Below are 20,292 nucleotides of genomic sequence, written 5' to 3'. Positions count from 1 at the left end.
TTTAAAAACTTACCTTTAATTTTTGTAATTTTTATATGCCTTCATTGGGAATCGAACCCTTCCTTGAAATCTGTTATGTGTGACTCACATCAATACATCGACGAAACCTCTCGGCTTCCAATGGGTTACACTATAAATGTCTATTTTATATATTTAAATAAACATTTGATATACATCGATTCATCGGACACACAGGGCTTGTACCTTTATATAGACACAATAGGCAGTCGTATAGTATGAGTTGGTAGCCGCGAGGTTAGCATGGTTAAAATCAATGAGTTAAAGATAGGGATTTGTCGGTTTAGGTTCGAATCCCTGTATTCTCTCTGTTGTTCCAATTCTTAAGTTATCCTGGTTTTATTCTAATTTTGCATGTTATAGTGGATATATTTGTAATAATAGCGAGTTTTATCGGGTTTTTTTTAATTATTATTGGCTATTTCACATGTTTGAAACAAAAATGATTACATTCTATTTGTCAATTTTTGTTTTATAAATATAGTATGATTTCATCTGTTTTACTACATAATTTTACAAAGGTTTGTTCGCAAATTCCTAGAAAATCGTGATTTGCCTAGAGTGCTAGAAAAATTTCGATAACATACTTATTATATATACTTTATATATGCTTTTTGGTCGGGATGTTGTCTTTTTGACACTTTCCCCATTTCCATTTTCAATTTTATTAGAAATAATTTGAATATGTCTTATTTTGTATAAACAGATAATATTCGTATGCCTGATAATATGAAGATCTTTAAAGGTAGAAGTGTTAAATTGGTATTTTGTTAACTTATTAATTGTGATCTGAGATTTATCAATGCAACGTTGGACACGATAATATGGTTATTTAAACTCACTTACAATACCTTCTAATTAAGAAAAGGCTTTAATATTGAAAAGAAATTAACACAATAGTTTAAGTTATAGATACAAGTATTAGATACAATACAAAGGTAACAAAGAAACAGGCCGGTAACAACCGTTGCCGGATAGTTTTTCTGCACGAGTAGTCAGGTCAATGTCCGAGGCGATAGCCGAGGACCTTGACCTGACTACAAGTGCAGAAAAACTATACGGCAGGTTGTTTCCGGCCTGTTTTTTTGTTACTTTTGTTTTGTATCTGACTTGTACGACGTTTCAAGAAAGTAATAATACATTTTGCAAGACTAAACATTTGAGAAACTTAGATAGCCACAAAGCAGTAAATGTAAGTTATAGTATAAACACACTTTTTTTTTCATTTCCCTTCAACCGAGAGTTTTTTACAAGAAAAAAATCAGGAATCTAATAATTTGATAAAAAAGAACCATATCAAGTAAAAGATGAATGTTGTACACATTTAAGACTTTTTAAAATGCAACTTCGTCAAAAAGTAATATATTAAAGAAATATTTTAGTGGTAAGTAAGCTAACGTTTGATTTTTATATATGAAACGGAAAGCGGGGAGGGGGGCCTAATTTAATTTGAAATAAACAGGCTGTGATCTTTATTTTGATGAAAAAATGCAGAATGTGCCATTCCATCCCCCCCATTCCCCCTTTAAAAAAATCGTAAAAATCGCACGTTTGTTGCCAAATACATGAATTCAATATTCAGTGGTGGGGGTCCCGGGGGTTGTAACACCCCTTTTTTGAACGATCAATACATTTAAATGGGGACATATAGTTGGACCCCCCCCCCTGTTTTGTCCTGGATTGGAAACCCTCTTTTTTAAAACGGCTGGATCCGCAACTGATATATATGTATATATAAATTCAATAACAATATAAATGTATCAAAAGAATGAATTTCCTACTTCATTAGTGAATGAAATGTTATGAAAAAATGGATTTTGTCTTATTTATAATATTATATATATTCAGGCATATACTTTGATTTTTTTTTTAAATTCATGCTCGTCTCTAGATCTGCAAGTGTTGATCGGGATTAAACACGTGTTACTATATGGTCCAATCGCAGCTTACCGTCCAAAATTGATGACATAAGTTGAATGATTTTCTTCTAGATTTGCTGCTTATTTGGACGTGTATTACACGAACACTTTTTTTTTTATAGGATCAATCGTGCATTGGTGAGTTGATAGGGATTTTATCTTTTGATAAGATTTGATTTTTATTTACTTATTTCCTGTCTTTTTTTATTGAAATATGAACGTCGGTATCATCATTTCTTTACTTTCAGCACTGTCCAAAATACTATTCATGTCCATATATCGAAGAAAACATTTATTGACCGATTATTTTGCTTCATAAATGGGGCGGTATGTTCTTTTCTGTGTATATTAACTATTTACTTTTCAACGCCATCACCCAAATATTTTTGTTTAAATTAGCACTATACGGTATTCGGAAAATCAGGAATCATGCAGAACATTAATTTGTCATCTGCTTGACCATAGTAATTTTTTTCTCATAAAATTTGGGATCAAAATATCTTTTTTTTAGGAGAAAACTATACCCCCCCCCCCCTCTTTTTGAAGTTAAATGTCTAATCCCTTAGTGTACTGAAATGAATAGTATTTTACTGAAAATGTTTGAAAAAAGATATTGATGCTAACGTAAATATTTTGTTTAATAAAAAGACAGGAAATATGTCGGTGAACCAAAAAGTTCAAATCTAATTGAAAGTTAAAGTGCCCATGAACTCACTGATCATGCACGAGTGAATCTATTCATAAAAAGTGTCCGTGTAACAACTAAAAAGAGTCCGTGTATCATCTAAAAAGAGTCCGTGTAACACCCGTTAATGTACTGTTTTTCTATGGCTCTGCGGGGGGCAAAGTCGTACAATGGATAAGCGTAGATTCATGAAAAACAAACCATTCGCCCTCCGGGCTCATGGTTTCTTTTTCAAGAATTCACGCTTATCCATTGTATCTATATAACATAATAGACAAGACTAGTACGTGTGGTCCGATCTATAGGAATACAATACAAAATATGTCAGTTTTAGTACAAAGACAGCAATCGCACAGGCAACGTCGTTCAATTTAGTGTATCCCTAGGGTTTCAAACAAACATCCTTTTCGGGTGGTACGACGTTTGTTTGGAAACGTGAAAATTGATGACTTGTGTCTAAGCAGACGCTATCGGCCCTGATGCTGAAGGACAACTATCCCTAAGGTGTGTCGAATATTCCCTCTTTAAATTCTGAGCCGGGTCCAAAAAGACAAAAAAAGTCTATAAATTTTTCCTATCGATGCAATTACAGACTGATTCCCTCGTCGATTGGAAACCGCTTACCGCGTTTGTTTTCCCATTCTCGAAAGTCTATTATTTGTGAATCTTTCCACTTTGTGACTTTGGCAAATGTATTGTGTCCTTTCAGTCATCTTCCTTGTCTTATACCATGTAAATGAACACACGATGAGGGCTTGGCTATGTTGTTTACGTCACTTATTAATTGATATTGTCACTGGGTTTTTTCATGACATGACCATGTTTGGATATAACACTTCCAGTATGACTCATCGTATTTAAGGGTCACTATGGTCAGTCGTATCAATATGATGACTGATCCTGTATGATTCATGCCGTGTTTGCAATTTTTTAGGCGTCACTAACTTCAGGTGTTGACCCTATACCATCTGGTGTGACTCATTAGGGTGGTGCCATTTTATAACGATAGATCATGTCTATGACTCATTAAGGGTATTTTCATCCTTTAAGGATATATGACATCAATGAGGGATAGTGGTGTCATATGGTCAAGCTCCTCTTTGTTGATTGAAACATCTCATACCCAAATACATGTACTCCGTTTAAAAACCAGGAAGTAAAGTAATGTGCGTCACAAGGTTAAACAGTTTCTGACATCAAAAAAAGTATTCATGTTTGAAATTGATATATTCCTTATGTTAAAAGACCTTTTGCCATTACTCCTAACCTATTATGTTTGTGCAGAGATTATGCAGCATGGATATGTATCTTGTTTTAAATTTTATAACGGTAAATGTCTACACAACAAAGTAACAGTTTGTTATGAATATATTTTGCCTGCATTCATTAGTTATGTGCGGTTACTTAATAACTGCGGGATTATACACTCCTCATTTTTCAAATACTTTTGTTTGAAACTATAAAATCATCAGAAAAAGGTCAATAATCCGCTACTGCTTAATATTCTAATGAAAAACGACTTTAAATTACAAGTTCAGTTAAAACAATTTATACAGACCAAAATAGCAACTCTGTAGGATTAGAAAGTCAGCGACATTTCATCTGCCGTAATGTTAATTTCAACTATTGCACCCTTGATAGACTGTAAACATATGTGTTTATTTTTTTTTTTATTGCAGTATTTCATAGACTATCATGATATACAGGTTCAAATCAACAGTTTTGTGAAAAAATAAGATACATGTATTCAATTTTAAAGAAAACGTAAGAGTTCTAATTTACCGTATTGTCAGTACGTCGCTTATTTTGCATTTTAATTTATGAAACAGTATAAAGTTAGTACTTCCGGCGCTTCCACCAGACCAACAAAACAAGACTAGCCATGAAAATCATACGAAGAAGTGTAAAAAAGGAAATGCTCTTGAAAAAAAAAATTAGTTCAACCTTTATTTTATCTGTAAAAACAATAGTTTTCCCGTTTTCTTAACGTCACGATTGGTTTACATTTTATGTAAAACCACCTTATAGTGTCTTGCTGTAAACTTGTTCACCAATCCCCTCTAATTTTGATGACATTTTATTTTATACGACCGAGCATCGCCTTGCTGAACAAACAACATTGAATCATTCTTGAATCATAATCTTTTTAGAAAATTGATAACGCCGTGAAAAAAAATCACCCTAGCGAACCTAACAGGACAGAGTCGATCAAGCTTTAGTATAAAAACGATGAATCGAGACTACTCCAGTCTACTTTATCAATATATAATCAAATTTCAAATGTGTATTTTTTACTGATTTGAAGAATTAGATTGTAGAAATTTGTACAGAGAAGCATTATTTGCTTTCATCGTAAAAAGAAGTGGGAAGGACGGAAATTTATTTTGTTTTTATACACGCTTATACGAAAGCGGATTCTTTCAGTATTTTTCTACTGTTTATAAAAAAATAAATAACAAAAGTTTTTTTTTTATTTTTTAAATTCTTATGTAACGATAATGTTTAAAAAGGCATTCATACGCGTGCACTGTATAAGTCATTTACAATTTCAAACATTGATTTAAAAATTGCCCATTTTTTTATACCGCAAAAGACAGGGAAACAACTGACTATTTCGATTTTAAACTCTCATCTCTGTAACTGAGTTTCCACTTTCAATCACTTCAAGAACTTTTTGTAAATAAGAATCAGTTTATATATCATGTTATCAAATATTATGTTGAACATTTTCAATTATATTTGCTCTTTTTTGATGCAAAATAGTTTGAATGTTTGTATATAGGAACATTGCAGAGCGTGAAATGTGTCCACGGCATAAGCAAACAGGAACACCGATATTGTACCACGATATTCGGATTCTAATTATCATGTTGCTACTAGTGTCAAACTTTATATTCCATATAATAAACATGAAACATTACCAAATACCAAAATTGTATCAGTACAGATCATCAAAGCCTATTTTTGACAAAAAATAGGAAATTCTGTTTAAGACGCCACTCAGTAATGTTTTCAAAAAATATGAATTCCAATTTCTCTGTCATCAAACTACAAACATTTGACAATTTTAAGCTGCTTGATTTTATAAAATTGCAATGTTATTGTTAATACAAACCAAAACTTTAAAAAGAATTCGCTTTGAGAAAACATATCATTTTGCATAAATAGGAAATAGAACTACAACTTATGCAAAACACTTTTTTTTTAAAAGCGTTAACAGTTTTTTTTTTTTTTTTTTTGTTATTTCATTTAATTTATACCGAAATTAAGAAAATGTGCGACATATTACAGGAAAAAAGTCCTAATCCATATCCAACAATGTCGTTTTTACAGGTTGAATTGCGATCAACTAATCAACTAATCAATAATATGCTATCCGAATATACACAAAAGTCTTGCCACTGGACATTCAGGTGATAACAATTGCTGAATCATTCTTCTGACAGTTAACTCAACAATACCTTATGGTTTTATATGGTTTATGGTTGTTTTAATTTTCTAACAGATAAAGATAATTCAACAGATGAATACGTGTTTTCTGCCGGTTTTCCTCGCTTATGTGAAAGCCAATGATTAAGGGTTTTCATCCCACCTCAGACAATTTTATTCTGATATCGTAATATCTAGATCTAAATTGAACATTAATATATGACTTGATTATTTACTGAATTCTTTTCATTTGATGGGTTAAATCTGAAAGTTTTAAAAACCTAATCAAATTGAATTTGAATATTTAGGAGTCTAAATAATACCTATTAAAGTTTGAATAATACTTTTGCGCATATATCCATTTATTCAAAATGTTATTTAGAGATATTCATTGTTGTAGATATAATATCCCAACTTTTAGATGTTTTTTTTATTCTTCATTGAAACATATCAATCAATTTGTATTTGAAAGACAAAACACTCTCAAAATAATTTGGTTTTGTAAAGAAGACGATAACCATCCTCATTTTTGCGGTAAATACTCATATTTGCCAAATTCTATGAAAGCTGCAGCTTTGGTCAATTATTTGGTAACATGTACAAAAAAAAATGTAATTAAATACCCCATTATGTTGTTTGAACTTATAAGAACGACACCAAAAGAATTGACACTGCGAATCATAAAAAAAAAGATTGGAAAACGATTTGAAGACGACCCTGACATGAAATATATTTTGATGAATTTGTCCCCACCTTTGTCTAGTACTTGATAAATCTACTATACTTTCATTGCATATACTTATGAGATGGACTTTTTCTCACAAAATTCATCTGAATCAATTCCTGAGCTTATTTTAAGACATTTATGCATGAAGTATATATTGAAACTGTGTTTACCCATTGGCCCCTTATTTCATGTTCAAATTATGAACTGAAAAATTAATGCACGAAAAAACCACGTGACTGCACATATGTTAATTATAGTCAGTTCTATTCTTCCGAGATATTTACATGCATATGTCCTTACATTGGCATTTGCATGAAAGCAGACGTGTCTATTACAGAGACATCAACGTAACAACACACACAAACCAAATAAACAAATAATCAAACAATATGCATTTTGGAGCTGAATTAATGTCGCAACTGATGTTTTGTATATTTCCATTTTGACCATAATAAAACAAAATTGCAAGGAAGTGGGTACCTCCCCTTCCCCCTGCAATGGTAACATTATTAAACACTCTAAAATCGTTTGGTCAAACAGTTCAATGGAAAATAAGAAAAATCATGATATCTGAAAATGACTGTTTTATGAAAAATGGTATTCTATAAAATTTTCTATGATTTCCTCTGCGAAACAATATTGTTATGTACAAGTAGCATATTTATTAAGTTATCAGAATAAATTAGTCGTTGCACCTTTTCAGCACATTTTATATATGACTGGTGCAGTTGCAGTTTTTTTAATAAGCTATAAAGTCTGGTTTATTGGAAATTGGAATATTGACGGAAAACAAAATTGTAGAAATCTGATCGATGCTTGGGGTAAAGGTCAAACAACAAATTGAAAGTTATTGTCTCCTTTTATTTCTTCGATATGGTAACTTCAAATAGTATATATTTTATGTGTATGTTTTTCAATGAAAAACAAATCCTACAGAGTCCCTAGAAAGTTGTTATTACAAATCTATCTATACTACTTAAATAACGAAGTCCAATTTGTTAGCCGGCATGACGTTTAGACAACGAATCAAAGAATTCAACTTTACCAATAATTAACAAGTTCCGTGTCAAATCCGATACCGATACCAATAGTATATGTCACATGTATTTTGCGATTGTAGTATGTATGTATGTTATTTATGTTCCTCCTTTAATAGGAGCAACACCATGGATTGGTGTTAAGGGGGACATTTAACACACTGTATAGGTACAGATGTAATGTGATCATTTGCCTACCCAGTTTTCCAGCCTGGCCAGATCTTACTACCAGAAAGTTAACCTTCCCCCAAAATATTAAGTACAACGCAAAAAAACATACGAACGTACACTCACCTGATTCGCTCATCCTCAAAATATAAAAAAACAAAAACTTAAAAACAAGTAAAAAAACCAGGACGGGTTCAAACATAAAAATTTTGAAGAGGCGAAAACGGTACACCTTATAATCATGCAGCACAACTTTAGCAGATGATAATACGATTACTAAAAATTACTACAATTAGGTGTAGGTACTTTAATACAGTCACGGACCCGCGATGTCGCGGGTGTGTTCTAGTTCTTTATATTTTAGCACCCAATTATTTTCCGTTCTATAATTTTTAGCCTCTGTTTCTCTTTTTTTTTCTTTTTTGCCATTTATTCTGCACATTTTGCCTTGTATCTTCTATCCTGTTAACCCTATCCGGACCCACATACATGTAACAGAAAAGCATGACGATTTTACTGCATGGCATGAATTTTACCATTTTTTCAATTGCTTCTCATATTTTGTACTTAAAGATTGTAATATCTAAAAGATTTATAACTAAACACTCAGACACAACTTTATGTATAACATGATTTCAAACATAGAACAAGTTAAACTAATCCAAGTCAATTTAGTTGGGGGACGACCATTTGATATTGTGAGGAGGGCAAGGTTTGGATGATTTTCACCTGTTGCAAGGCTGGCTGATTTATTTTCGATTTTGAACACAATTTTTTGAGAAAATTAAATGGACTTCTGTTACACCACTGTCCCAGGTTAAGGGAAGGTTGGGATCCCGCTAACATGTTTAACCCCGCCACATTCTGTATGTATATGCCTGTCCCAAGTCAGGATCCTGTAATTCAGTGGTTGTCGTTTGTTTATGTGTTACATATTTGTTTTTCGTTCATTTTTTGTACATAGATTAGGCCGTTAGTTTTCTTGTTTGAATTGTTTTACATTGTCATTTCGGGGCCTTTTATAGCTGACTGTGCGGTATGGGCTTTGCTCATTGTTGAAGGCTGTACGGTGACCTATAGTTGTTAATTTCTGTGTCATTTGGTCTCTTTTGGTGAGTTGTCTCATTGGCAATCATACATGTACCACATCTTCTTTTTTATATTCTCCATAGCGCGTATAACATGAATTTTGATAAGAGTTACAGAAAAAGCATGGAACAATATATCATATGAAAAAAAATATTTATTTTGTATAGTTCGGTACTACCAATAATAAATAAACCTATTGATATTCGGTTAGGTTCTGTGGAACCTTGGCCTGTGCTTCTGAAAGATATGTTACATTTCCATTTTATCAAAACGAAAAACAAACCTTTTTATTTACATGTTCTATATTTTCTTATTACATTGTCCCAACGTAAACAGAATGATTTACTATTGAAAGTGTTCCATACTTTATTAAAAAGAATATTTGATGCATTTTGCAGGTTCAAGAATTACCAGATGATGAACGTTTTTCATTCGATTATTAAGTGAGAATATGATTATATAATTTAAAATATAATAGAAAACTTGCTAAATTTTGGAAAATTTGATTATTTCCAAATTCACAATATCAGCTGATAAAAAACTCGTAACAATTTATTTTGAGAGAAGTAAGTTTACTACTTTCGTCAAGTTCATATGCTTTATTCCGTTTTTCATGGACTCAATTTTGATAATCTTAGATAATTTGATTTTCTTTGAAGAAAGTTGTGATGTTTTGTTGCTTGAACTTTTGATAAATTTTGTTTTTTCGACCAATCTTTTTTTCTTTCTTTTATGTAATGTGTGGGGCGTTGTTGTTTAGATATGTTGTTGGTTTTTAGACATATCTTTATTGACCATGTGCTTACATTTGAAACAGAATATTTACACATATCCAAATCAGATGATGGGAAGGACATTCAGAGAGAAAAAAATTCACAAACTTCCCCAGATGATAATAATTTCCCTGCATTACAAATTTATATCTGAAACAAATCAAAAGAGAAAATCAATATCTGATATGTGCAGTTGAGTTGTAGAATTGTCTAAATGAATGATTCGTATTAATATAATAGTAAAACTAAAAGTAAATGCATTTAAATGTTTTAAAGATACTGGATTGGATGATATTATTAACTGATAAGGTCGTGTATACTTAAACATTTCAACATAGGAAGGAAGACTAAAAAATATACAGACGAAAGTAAGAGGATAGTAAAGGCCCATGGTTACAACTGGAAGGATGTAGATGACATCAAGACTACATGTATACAGATGTCTTTGGTGTTCCAGAGGTAACATCTTTCATTCAGCATACACACATTACCTCTCAAATCAATTCACCTTTCGCAGTCTAATTTCTTTTTTAATTCGTTTTGTTTTTTAAACGTGTTTTGTGAATAACTTTTATAAGGTATGCTCTAGGCCCAAATTTTGGAAAACCAAAAAACAAAAACGTTTGAGGTCACAAAACAATCAAAATTTCCTATCAATAGCAGACAAAATCGTCTAAAAAATTTGTATATAAAAAATATTTCTAAGATAGATATCTTATAAACTTTAGAAGATATATAATAAAGTATACAATATATCTTATAAACTATATGAGATATAGGGTTATCTCAGGTGCTAAGCAAGGGTAAGCAGATCCTGCTCCACATGTGGCATCCGTTGTGTTGCTCATTTTAGTACAAACCCGATAATAAGTCTAATTCGGTATGTCACATTCGGGAAAAGGGGGCGGGATTGTAGTTACGATATGAGACATATCCACTATCATCTTTGAAACGGATATTTCATAACGGTCACCCAACTCGTGATGGTGTCCGTAAATTTTACGAAGGGATGATTCCAACTTCACCACTTAGAACTCTTGGTTTAAAAGCTTCCTTGTGAGCAGCAACCCTCTAGCAAAGAAATCATATAGGAAATACAAGTTCTGGAATATCGTATTAACTGGGAGATATATACTCCGTATGCAGGCGCTGCTGGAATGTTGCTAGATAGAAATGAAAAGTTAACAATTGGGAAGCTGAAATCATCTCTTTTGTCGTAAAGTTTTGTTTTCAACCGACCCTCATTGTCAATTTCTAGACGGAAGTCAAAATATGAGGCAGACTTAACTGTATCTGTTGTATTCTTTATCTCAAGTTCGATGGGATAGATGCGTTAAGCATAGTCACCACATTTTGAATTATTAAGTGGGAGAACATCATCTATATAGCGGAAAGTAAATTTAAAGGATACTGCTAACGTCTCTTTTTTTCTTGCTAAGAAGTTCCTGTATGAAGTCAGTCTCATATGAACAAAGGAACAAGTCGGCAAGAAGAGGGGCACAGTTTGTTCCCATGGGAATACTGATTGTTTGTTAAAGAACACGTCCTCCAAACATAACAAATATGTTGTCAATCAAGAAATCAAGCATCTTGATAAGTTCAGTTTCAGAGAATGGTTTGTTTGAATCAGAGTGATTTTTTACAAAGTAGGATGTAAGTAGGATATATTCCCCCCACCTCCACCCCCCTTTTAGAAAAGATACGTGTTTCTAAGTTGGCCATTCTTTTTTATGAAACAAAGCAGGACCAACTCTTTTCAATTTGTCTTTTAGTTTGGAACAAGGAATACTTGTGTAAAGTGTAGAAGACCCTGCAATATACCGTTGTTTATAAGTACACTTATGTAGTTAAGGTACCCAATACAGTGATGGACGATCCAGTTCTTCAACTTTGTTAAATTCAAAAGGTATATAGAACAGACCTATGATTATCCAGGAGTTCCTTCTTAGCAAGTGTCGTGGGGGTAAATGTTGAGTTTCCAAGTGAATTGTCAATACCTAATTCATTTATCAAGCAGGTTATGTAATGTGATTTACACGCAAAAACGATATCTTATATATTTTCTTTATAAGATATCTTATAAATTATATGAGATATCTTATAAACTATATAAGATATCTTATAAAGTATATAAGATATCTTATATAAAAAATATTTATAAGATATCTTATATAAAAGATATTTATAAGATATCTTATATAAAAAATATTTATAAGGTATCTTATATAAAAAATATTTATAAGATATCTTATATACTTTATAACTTATCTTATAAACTCTAGAAGATATCTTATAAGGTATATAAGATATCTTATAAAGTATATGAAATATCTTATAAAGTAGACATAGTTGATAGGTGTAAATATGAAATTTAGGCTACACAAACTTGATAATAGTAACGTTGGTTAACTCGATAAAAAACCGAAGGAAAGTGTGGAAATTGTTTATTATAAATGTCGATACAATTGATACAGAGGGGAATTTCCAATTTGAACTAATTGTGAAATCCTTAACGTCCGACCTTATTTTGTATTCATATCAAACAGAATTAATACAGAACCTTCTCAAAGACTAAAGAAAAATATTTTGAATATTTCTTTAATTCCAAGTTCAGATATATTGAAGATATCCTATCACTTTATAACCAACATTTCGGTCTGTGCTTATATTTCATATATCCCAGTGAACCTGCGATAAGGAATACTACCGAAATTAGAATGGTTGTTTCATATCTTCATCTTTTCTTTAATATTGATAATATTTGTGTGACGGCTTCAAACGAAAATATATACCAAAGGTGAAAAGTGGTGTGGTCCAGACACAAAATTGCAAGAAGGGGAAATATATCATAAGGATGTTCAGACTAATCAGTTGCAGACAATCTGATAACTCCAAGGAAAAAGTCAAAGAACGACGAAAAGAAAAACAACATTCAACAAATCACTACATAGAAAACTAAAGACGAACACGAACCTTACTAAACACTGGGAAATATATCATGTGCTCTGGAAGGTTTAGTAGATTCTGCTCCACCTGTGGCGTATGTGTGTTGCTCGTGTTAATACAAAGTCAGAGATATGTACAGAGTTACAAGAAAGAACAAGCGACGGTAAGTAAGTTTTAAGGTCACCATCATAAATTAGGTGACCGTAAAGCTAAACCGTATCTCAACTCACTAGCAACATCTTTCCAAGGTTTAAGATATTGAAATACTTAGTAACATATCATGTCTGTAGATTTACCATTAGTGTCCCATTCCTGTTTGTGACATTTTGACTGATTACAGATTCAGAGGGCGGCAAAAGCATGTATAGAAAAAGACGCTTACGCTTTTAACGCATCCAATTTCACTCTTTTTGAAGTTCATGCAGTTCCCTCAGTTATTGTTTTGAAATCTAATCATCAATAAACTACTTTTGTCTCTAATTTACAAGGAGATGTACAGATACAAAAAAGTAACCGGCTAAAGCAAGGAAATCATAGCCACGGGTATCAAAATTTAATTTGATCTATATTTTTTCATATGCTTATACATAATGCAATTAAAAAGCAACAAGCAGAGCAAGGGATAACATACTCTAAAAAAATAGATCAGTTAATCATTTGTTAATGGGTAACTTGCCTTTTTAACACTATAAACCTTAACTGGGATTCATTTTTTTATTAATTAACCAAGACAAATTTAACGAACAAAATTTTATCTTAGCAGTCCGATACATAATAGTTAATGGGTATAACGACATTGCGGTCAATTATAACCCTAGTTCAAATAACAATATTAACAATATGTTCCGGCAAAGGGTCAAAATCGTGTAATAACGTTCCAACAATGATCCAACAGAAGTCATTTGAGGTCATAATTACATATCAAAGTAAAGTGCTTAGTATAATGTTTATTCATCCTGCATAGAAAAGCTTTTTTGTTTATCGTCTGCCACTTAATTTCGAATCGAACAAAGAAAGCTTCAATAATACAAGATAAAAGGCGATTCTAGACATCAAAAATGCCTTTTAAAGTTGTTAGTCTTTTTTTTTATACTGAAGCAGTATTCGGTGAAAACGTTATACAGAATAGTCATAAACAGTATACGAGACGTTTCCTTTTTCCACCAACTCAATTTAATTCGGGGTGTTGTTGAAAGTATTGGAATAGAATAGAGTCTATAATATAATTGAAGGCTTTTAAACAAGTTGATGTTTATACATACAATAGAAAGGGAGAATATTTCTAATCAATATTGTATTTTACGGAAAATGATATATGATAAAATTAGCCCTAATACGAATAAATCTGCATGTGCAATACTGTTGCTGGTCGCCCTGTTGATATCAATACAGCTTTTTGGCTTGGTCCAATACAGCAAAAAGCCTTATTACCCTGTGGGTAAATTGTCAGAAAATTAAAAAAAAAACTGCAGTTTTAAGTTTTCTGTACAAATTGTTTTTGTATTTGATTGATGTTTTGAACTAAAAGTACACACATGCTCTCTTCGTACAAAATTTAATGCAAACTAGGTATGTACATTTTATATGTGTTGAAAAAAACATTATCTGATGTTAAAATAAATACAAATTTACTTGCTTCTGGAATTTGTACGTGTATACTTTAAATTCATCTATTGATTAATTCATCTATCACTTACAATCTTCTCGGAAGTAGATCAAAATGTTTGTCATATGGGCAACTGCTGGAAGTTGTAGGCCCCACCATGCATAACGCTGATTTGCAGCTGTATTAGCGCATCCATCAGTCTTCTTATTATTTGCAGGTCCTTCTATTGCAAGATGTGCAAAACGTCCTGGATAAGTTGTGCGTTGTAACGCGAATCCTTGTGGTGCAAGATTCACTGAAAAAGAAATAGTACAAATGTAAAATTTTATCGGATTTTGTACATTAAGTTGAATGTCTAAAATGTTGTTCTAAGTATTTCAACTGTTGGTATTGATCGTTCGTATTATTTTTCAATTATCCCCTGAGAAACAATTGGAAGAGCTGACGACCGTTGTTTGTTAAGTAGTCTGATTCAAGGGCAAATATATGACCCGTTCAATTATACCATTGGATTATAGTTATCTCTACACCTACACGCACTTTCATAATTTATCCTAAGTAATTATTATAACAACTCTAAAAGGTTGTAGTATATTTGGTTTCTAATCAATTACAGTTCTAGCATTTAAAGACGTGGCGATGTATAAAATATTTTTTACTACTTATATACATGTTTGTTCTCTGAAAGTTGTAATCATTTAAAAACATTCCAGTATAACTCTGCATTTAAAATTTGCTTTTATTTTATTTTGATCCATTAACATTATTTTTAAGGGAATCATTTGTAAAAGAAGGTAAATCAAGAAGAGTAACTTGAAATTTAAATTGCTTATAAACTCATCATAAATACCAGGATTAAACGTTTGTATGCTAGACGCGCGTTTCGATCACAAAAGACTCATCATCGTCGCTCGAAAAAAAAAGTCAAAAAGTCCAAATATAGTACGAAATCAAAGAGTATGGAGGACCCAAAATTCCGAAATGTTTGCCAACAAAACTCGCGTCTGGCGTACAAACATGTTTGACCCGATTTCCTTGTCGTTTGTTGCGTTATGTGGCTACCCTTCGAGTTAGAGTTCGTGTAAAAGTTAAACTTAACCTTTTGAGTTCGAGATAGATTTCAAGCCAAATTAAGAGTTAAAGTTTGAGTTCCGTTTCCATCGGGAGCTACAACTTTGAGTTATTGTTTTTTAATCGAAATATTGAGAGTGTTGCTCTTGTTTAATCTTTATTTCCCTTTTATATCTCGAAAACATTAAAAAAAAAAGAAGAAAGAAATCAAGAAAAACGGGTAATCAAGCGGTCTATGCATTTTGAGCCAATGCGCATAAGAAAAAAAAACAACAACATAGAAATCGGATCAAGAATAGACATTTTTCCAAAATCTTCATCATGATGTGGTTTTACTTCATCAAGTAATTGGATAGCCACATCAAATAATGATAAAACCACATCAAACACTAGAACGAACACATCACGTAGTGTAATTTCGGAACTACATTATGTAATGCTAAAGCCTTAACAAAACCCACATTGATTAATGTTAAAACCACACCGAGTAACGTCTTATCAACATTGAAAAGGGATAATATCTCATCAATTATCATAATATCCTGTCATTACGAATTGACGAATCATCATTATGTAATAACAAAACCATATCATGCAATGAAAAAAACTGCACTACGTTAAGCCACACACGCATCAATTAATCTTAAAACCACATTACCTAATGACACAACATCATTGAATAAAGTTGAAATCATATTAATTTATAACAAAACTGTATCAAGTCATAAAACCACCATAGCACGTAATATCTAAATATCATTAAGTAGTTACGATACAATATTACGTAATATCAAAACCTTATTAAGTAAAGTCAAAACAATAGCATGTAATGACAAAATATCATCAAGTAATGATTAAACCACATGACGTAATGTCAGAGCACCAAAATAAAAACAGCTGTGGCGTTTCATGTAGGATCTTTTTGAGAATGTCTTTTAGTGTAAATATTTCGTTATCATTGAACTGTAATGGCTTACAAACCGTCAAAAAATAAAGACAAGTACAGAAGAAGCACTTGCAAACGCCTTATTCTCCTAGAAAGGACGATTATATGGCCGTGGTCATATTGAGCTAAACTCGGTGAGGTTCACACTAAACTCTATTACATTTCCATCGATAAAGATCATTGTTTACATGTAGTTCAAAACAAGTTTGATTTTGACTACATGCACTCGATAGTCAATGTAGCCAATGTGTGGGTTAAGTGTACAAAAAACTAGATATTAAGAAGGTGGATTTTATTATGAATATTTCAGAAAGTTATATATATTGAATAAAAATGATTATAATAATGTTATGAATTAAGTTAGAAACTATAGTACAATAACTACCGACCGTGCAAGACCCTCGTGGGTAGTCAAGGTCGTTAAAAACTCCCCACGTCGTCGTACAATAACTCAACATTTGCTCTGTCAAAACATGATTACATTTAAAGCCTTAGTAGACAATTTGATTTTCGGTGGGAGGGGGATATTTTTGTTGATAGAATATTTATTTTACACCGGATGATTGTACGGTTGATGTACGTATTTAGCGCGAAAATAATTTTCACTTTTTGTACGCACCTATTTCTTTCAACTTGAAGTCTTTCGTTTTGTAGGACAAGCTAATCCTTTTCATCATGTCTTGGACAAGGTTATTTTTTACAGTTAGTACCAGAATATATATTTCCAAAATTACCCCATGGGTGACTAAGGAATAGACATATGGTCACTGAGGTCTTCTTCCGACCGACCGTAAAACCCTTGAAAAATTGGGGCGTCCTTTTGGCTATGGGGGATACACAATGTATACAAGTACTCAGCCACATCAGGTCAGAATTGGGACTTTAAATCCGATGCATCAGGTAGAAAGAGCAATAACCTTTTTAAGACCTATTTGAGGGGTCCGTAGGTGGCAAGGCAAAATTTCTGTCCCTATCCAATATATTTTCATTTTTCAATGGTAGTCCAAATTGCCCTGATCTTCATCTCGGACGGCCTTTATTAAAGGACTTATCTATTGGATTCATTGTATTTATTGTGATTTTGTGTTCATCCTGAACATACAAATATTTGCCACTGGATGTTTTATCCAGTTCTCTTTTTGTTTTGTTTTTTTTTGGGGGGGGGGGGGGGGGAGGAATTCAAAATCAAGATCTGTTAACTATAGTGATTTAAGTTGTATCAAAGTAACCTAAATGTAACATCTTCAGGCTCAAATAATGTATAGGTTAAAGTGACTTTTAAGTAGCTTAAAACGTGAGTAGACGAGACATTTTTGCAAATTTGACCATCATTCTTGAATTGAAATTAAGAAAAAATTCATGGAAGCCATAGATTTGTTGGAAATTAACACATGGCTCAGTTTTTCAGATATTAGGCAAACATGAGAAAACTCGATAAAATTCGTAATTTAAGGGCAATAACTCATATACGAAGTTGTCTGACAGTTTTAAAGTAAATAGACAATGTGTAGATCTCATCATTCTGAACATTTTTGCCACTGACAAATTTTCTCCATTCATAGCGATTTTCAAGATAATAGACCAAACTTGCATTTTACCCCTATGTTCTTTTTTAGCTATGTCGGCCATGTTGTGTGGCAGGCGGGGTCATCAGACACATTTTTTAAACTATATACCATAATGATGATTGTGGCCAAATGTAGTTAAATTCTGCCCAGTAGTTTCAGAGGAGAATATTTTTGTAAAAGTTAACGACGACGGACGACGACGACGGACGCCAAGTGACGAGAAAAGTTCACTTGGCCTTTAAGCCAGGTGAGTTGAAAATATATAAAGTAGAATAGAGAATGGAAATGGTGAATGTGTCAAAAAGACAACAACCCGATCAGAAAACAGCTCAAGGCCACCAATGAGTCTTCAACGCTGCAAGAAAATCCCACACCCGAAGGCGGGCTTTAGCTGGCCACTCAACAATAATGTAAACTATTTCAGCGAAATTGACACCACACATACTAATGAACCAAAATTAAATAAACACACAAGACTATCAAAGGTTAGAGGTTCCTGACTTGGGGCAGGCGTAAAATGCTGCAGGTTAAACATGTTTGTGAGATCTCAATGCCCGTAAGTCTCTAGCCAATGTGGTATAAACAAATACACAGAAATAAACACAGTACAACTCAGTTCAAAAGAAGTCCGAGTCCGATGTTAGAATAGGTAACAGAAGAAATTAAGCAAAATGACAATGAAAAAAATAAATTCAACAAAGGACTACTAGCAGTTATTGACATTCCAGCTCCAGACATCAATTATGCTGAGCGAAAGGATATGGCTCGATCATATGAAAATCATCTACTATCCCTCCCGTTAGAGATATAGTATACCATCATAAATTAAACGAGAAGAACATAATCCGTAGCATGCCAACAACAAATTTTAAAGTGTTTGTTGAGTAAATATTTTATTTCTGTGTCATGAGTCGATGAGTCAAACAGTCTTGGCAGAATATTTATGTTTTGTTTAAAGAGAAATACATACATTATAATTTACATAGCGCCACTGTAATCATGGAAAGCTAATTATCTCAAAGTTTTGTTTTAGTCCGTAGTTAAATCGCGTAGAATAATATAGCCAGATAGTAGAAAAAGTACAAATTTTGTTGCACCAAAGCTTCATGTTTACAATCAGTGCTATCGCTCAGGGAAACCAATTGAAAACGGCAAACAGGTCCAAAGGACCGGAGTTTCATCCGTAAATGCTGATATGAATTGATGTTAATTTTGAATTGTCGTATATGCTAGTTTTTACCAGTTAAATGTAACTGCACTTAAACATGATCAAGATACTGGCAATTTAATCAATGTTATTTAACTTTTTAGCTTAATTTCTGATAATTTGTTTGAACAATCATCGGATCCTGAAATTCGAAATCATAATAACGAAAAGTTGTTAAAAACTGCGAGATTAGTCTTCAAACCTTTTCACCTCCGCTAATTATATGGACTGAATATGTGAGGACTCATAAACATGTTTTTTAACTGAAGTGATTTCTCATATGGTGTTAAGAATAAACATATCCAGACTACAAAGACAATTTTAATTTTTTTTAAACTTGTGTAATGGTCGGTTTGCAAGGGTAGTGCTAGAAAAGTCAATTTGCATTACACCAGGGACTTTTGATAGCGAAAGCACCTGTTGTCGTTCCACCATATCACAAGGTTCCTATAAGTAATATTGAACACGTTAGTATTACAATAGCTAAAGGCAACAATTGTAATATTTACTGTGTTATCAAAATATAATTTTTATGTTAGAATCTGTCAAAATACAAAAAGTCTTAAGCATTGTTTAAGAGTACAAAACATAGATCCCGTGACTAAAAACATTGAGATTGTCATCATTGAGATTTGAATTCGTGGTTCACCTGTACCCACGAAATCCACGAAAATTATTTTTCAACGAATAATAATGAATCTACAGTGTCTAAAAACATGCTCGACGCATATTGTTAGAAGCTCCAGATTACATAATTTTATTCAATTTAAGGTAGTTCGGGGGTTTAAATTTTCGCGCCTTCTGCGCAGAAAGGTGCGCATTCTTTGTCGTAAACAAATATTTTTACGATAACCCGATAAATACAAAAAACATTGGTAAACAATTTTTTTCAGCGGATAACTTACTTTGAATAATATTTTTTGCAATCATTCAATGAAACGAATGTGTTTAATTTATCTTTTTATAAGACGAAATGTAGCATGTTTACTTCCGGTAAAAGTGAATGGCGAGTAGTCGAAAAAAATCTCAACAAAAAGAGAAGATATGAAACAAGTGAACCACTTATTAAGATGACTGACTTGATTCTCAGGAATAATACATAT

At 32.4% G+C, this 20,292-nt stretch overlaps 1 protein-coding gene across 1 annotated transcript in view; it reads right to left on the bottom strand.

Annotated features, from left to right (window-relative positions):
* The window catches only part of LOC127707269 (multiple epidermal growth factor-like domains protein 6), a 61,418-nt gene that overhangs the window by 20,192 nt on the left and 20,934 nt on the right, over positions 1–20,292 (bottom strand). Inside the window, exon 3 of the mRNA XM_052211807.1 lies at positions 14,489–14,692. Within this exon, the coding sequence (XP_052067767.1) occupies positions 14,489–14,692 (204 nt within the window). The remainder of the gene's footprint in view (positions 1–14,488; positions 14,693–20,292) is intronic.

This window comes from Mytilus californianus, unplaced genomic scaffold (genome assembly GCF_021869535.1).
Source record: "Mytilus californianus isolate M0D057914Y unplaced genomic scaffold, xbMytCali1.0.p SCAF_61, whole genome shotgun sequence".
NCBI classification, from domain to species: domain Eukaryota; kingdom Metazoa; phylum Mollusca; class Bivalvia; order Mytilida; family Mytilidae; genus Mytilus; species Mytilus californianus.
The sequence above is the reverse complement of the archived record's forward strand: the minus strand, read 5'-3'. Positions and strand labels throughout refer to the sequence as shown.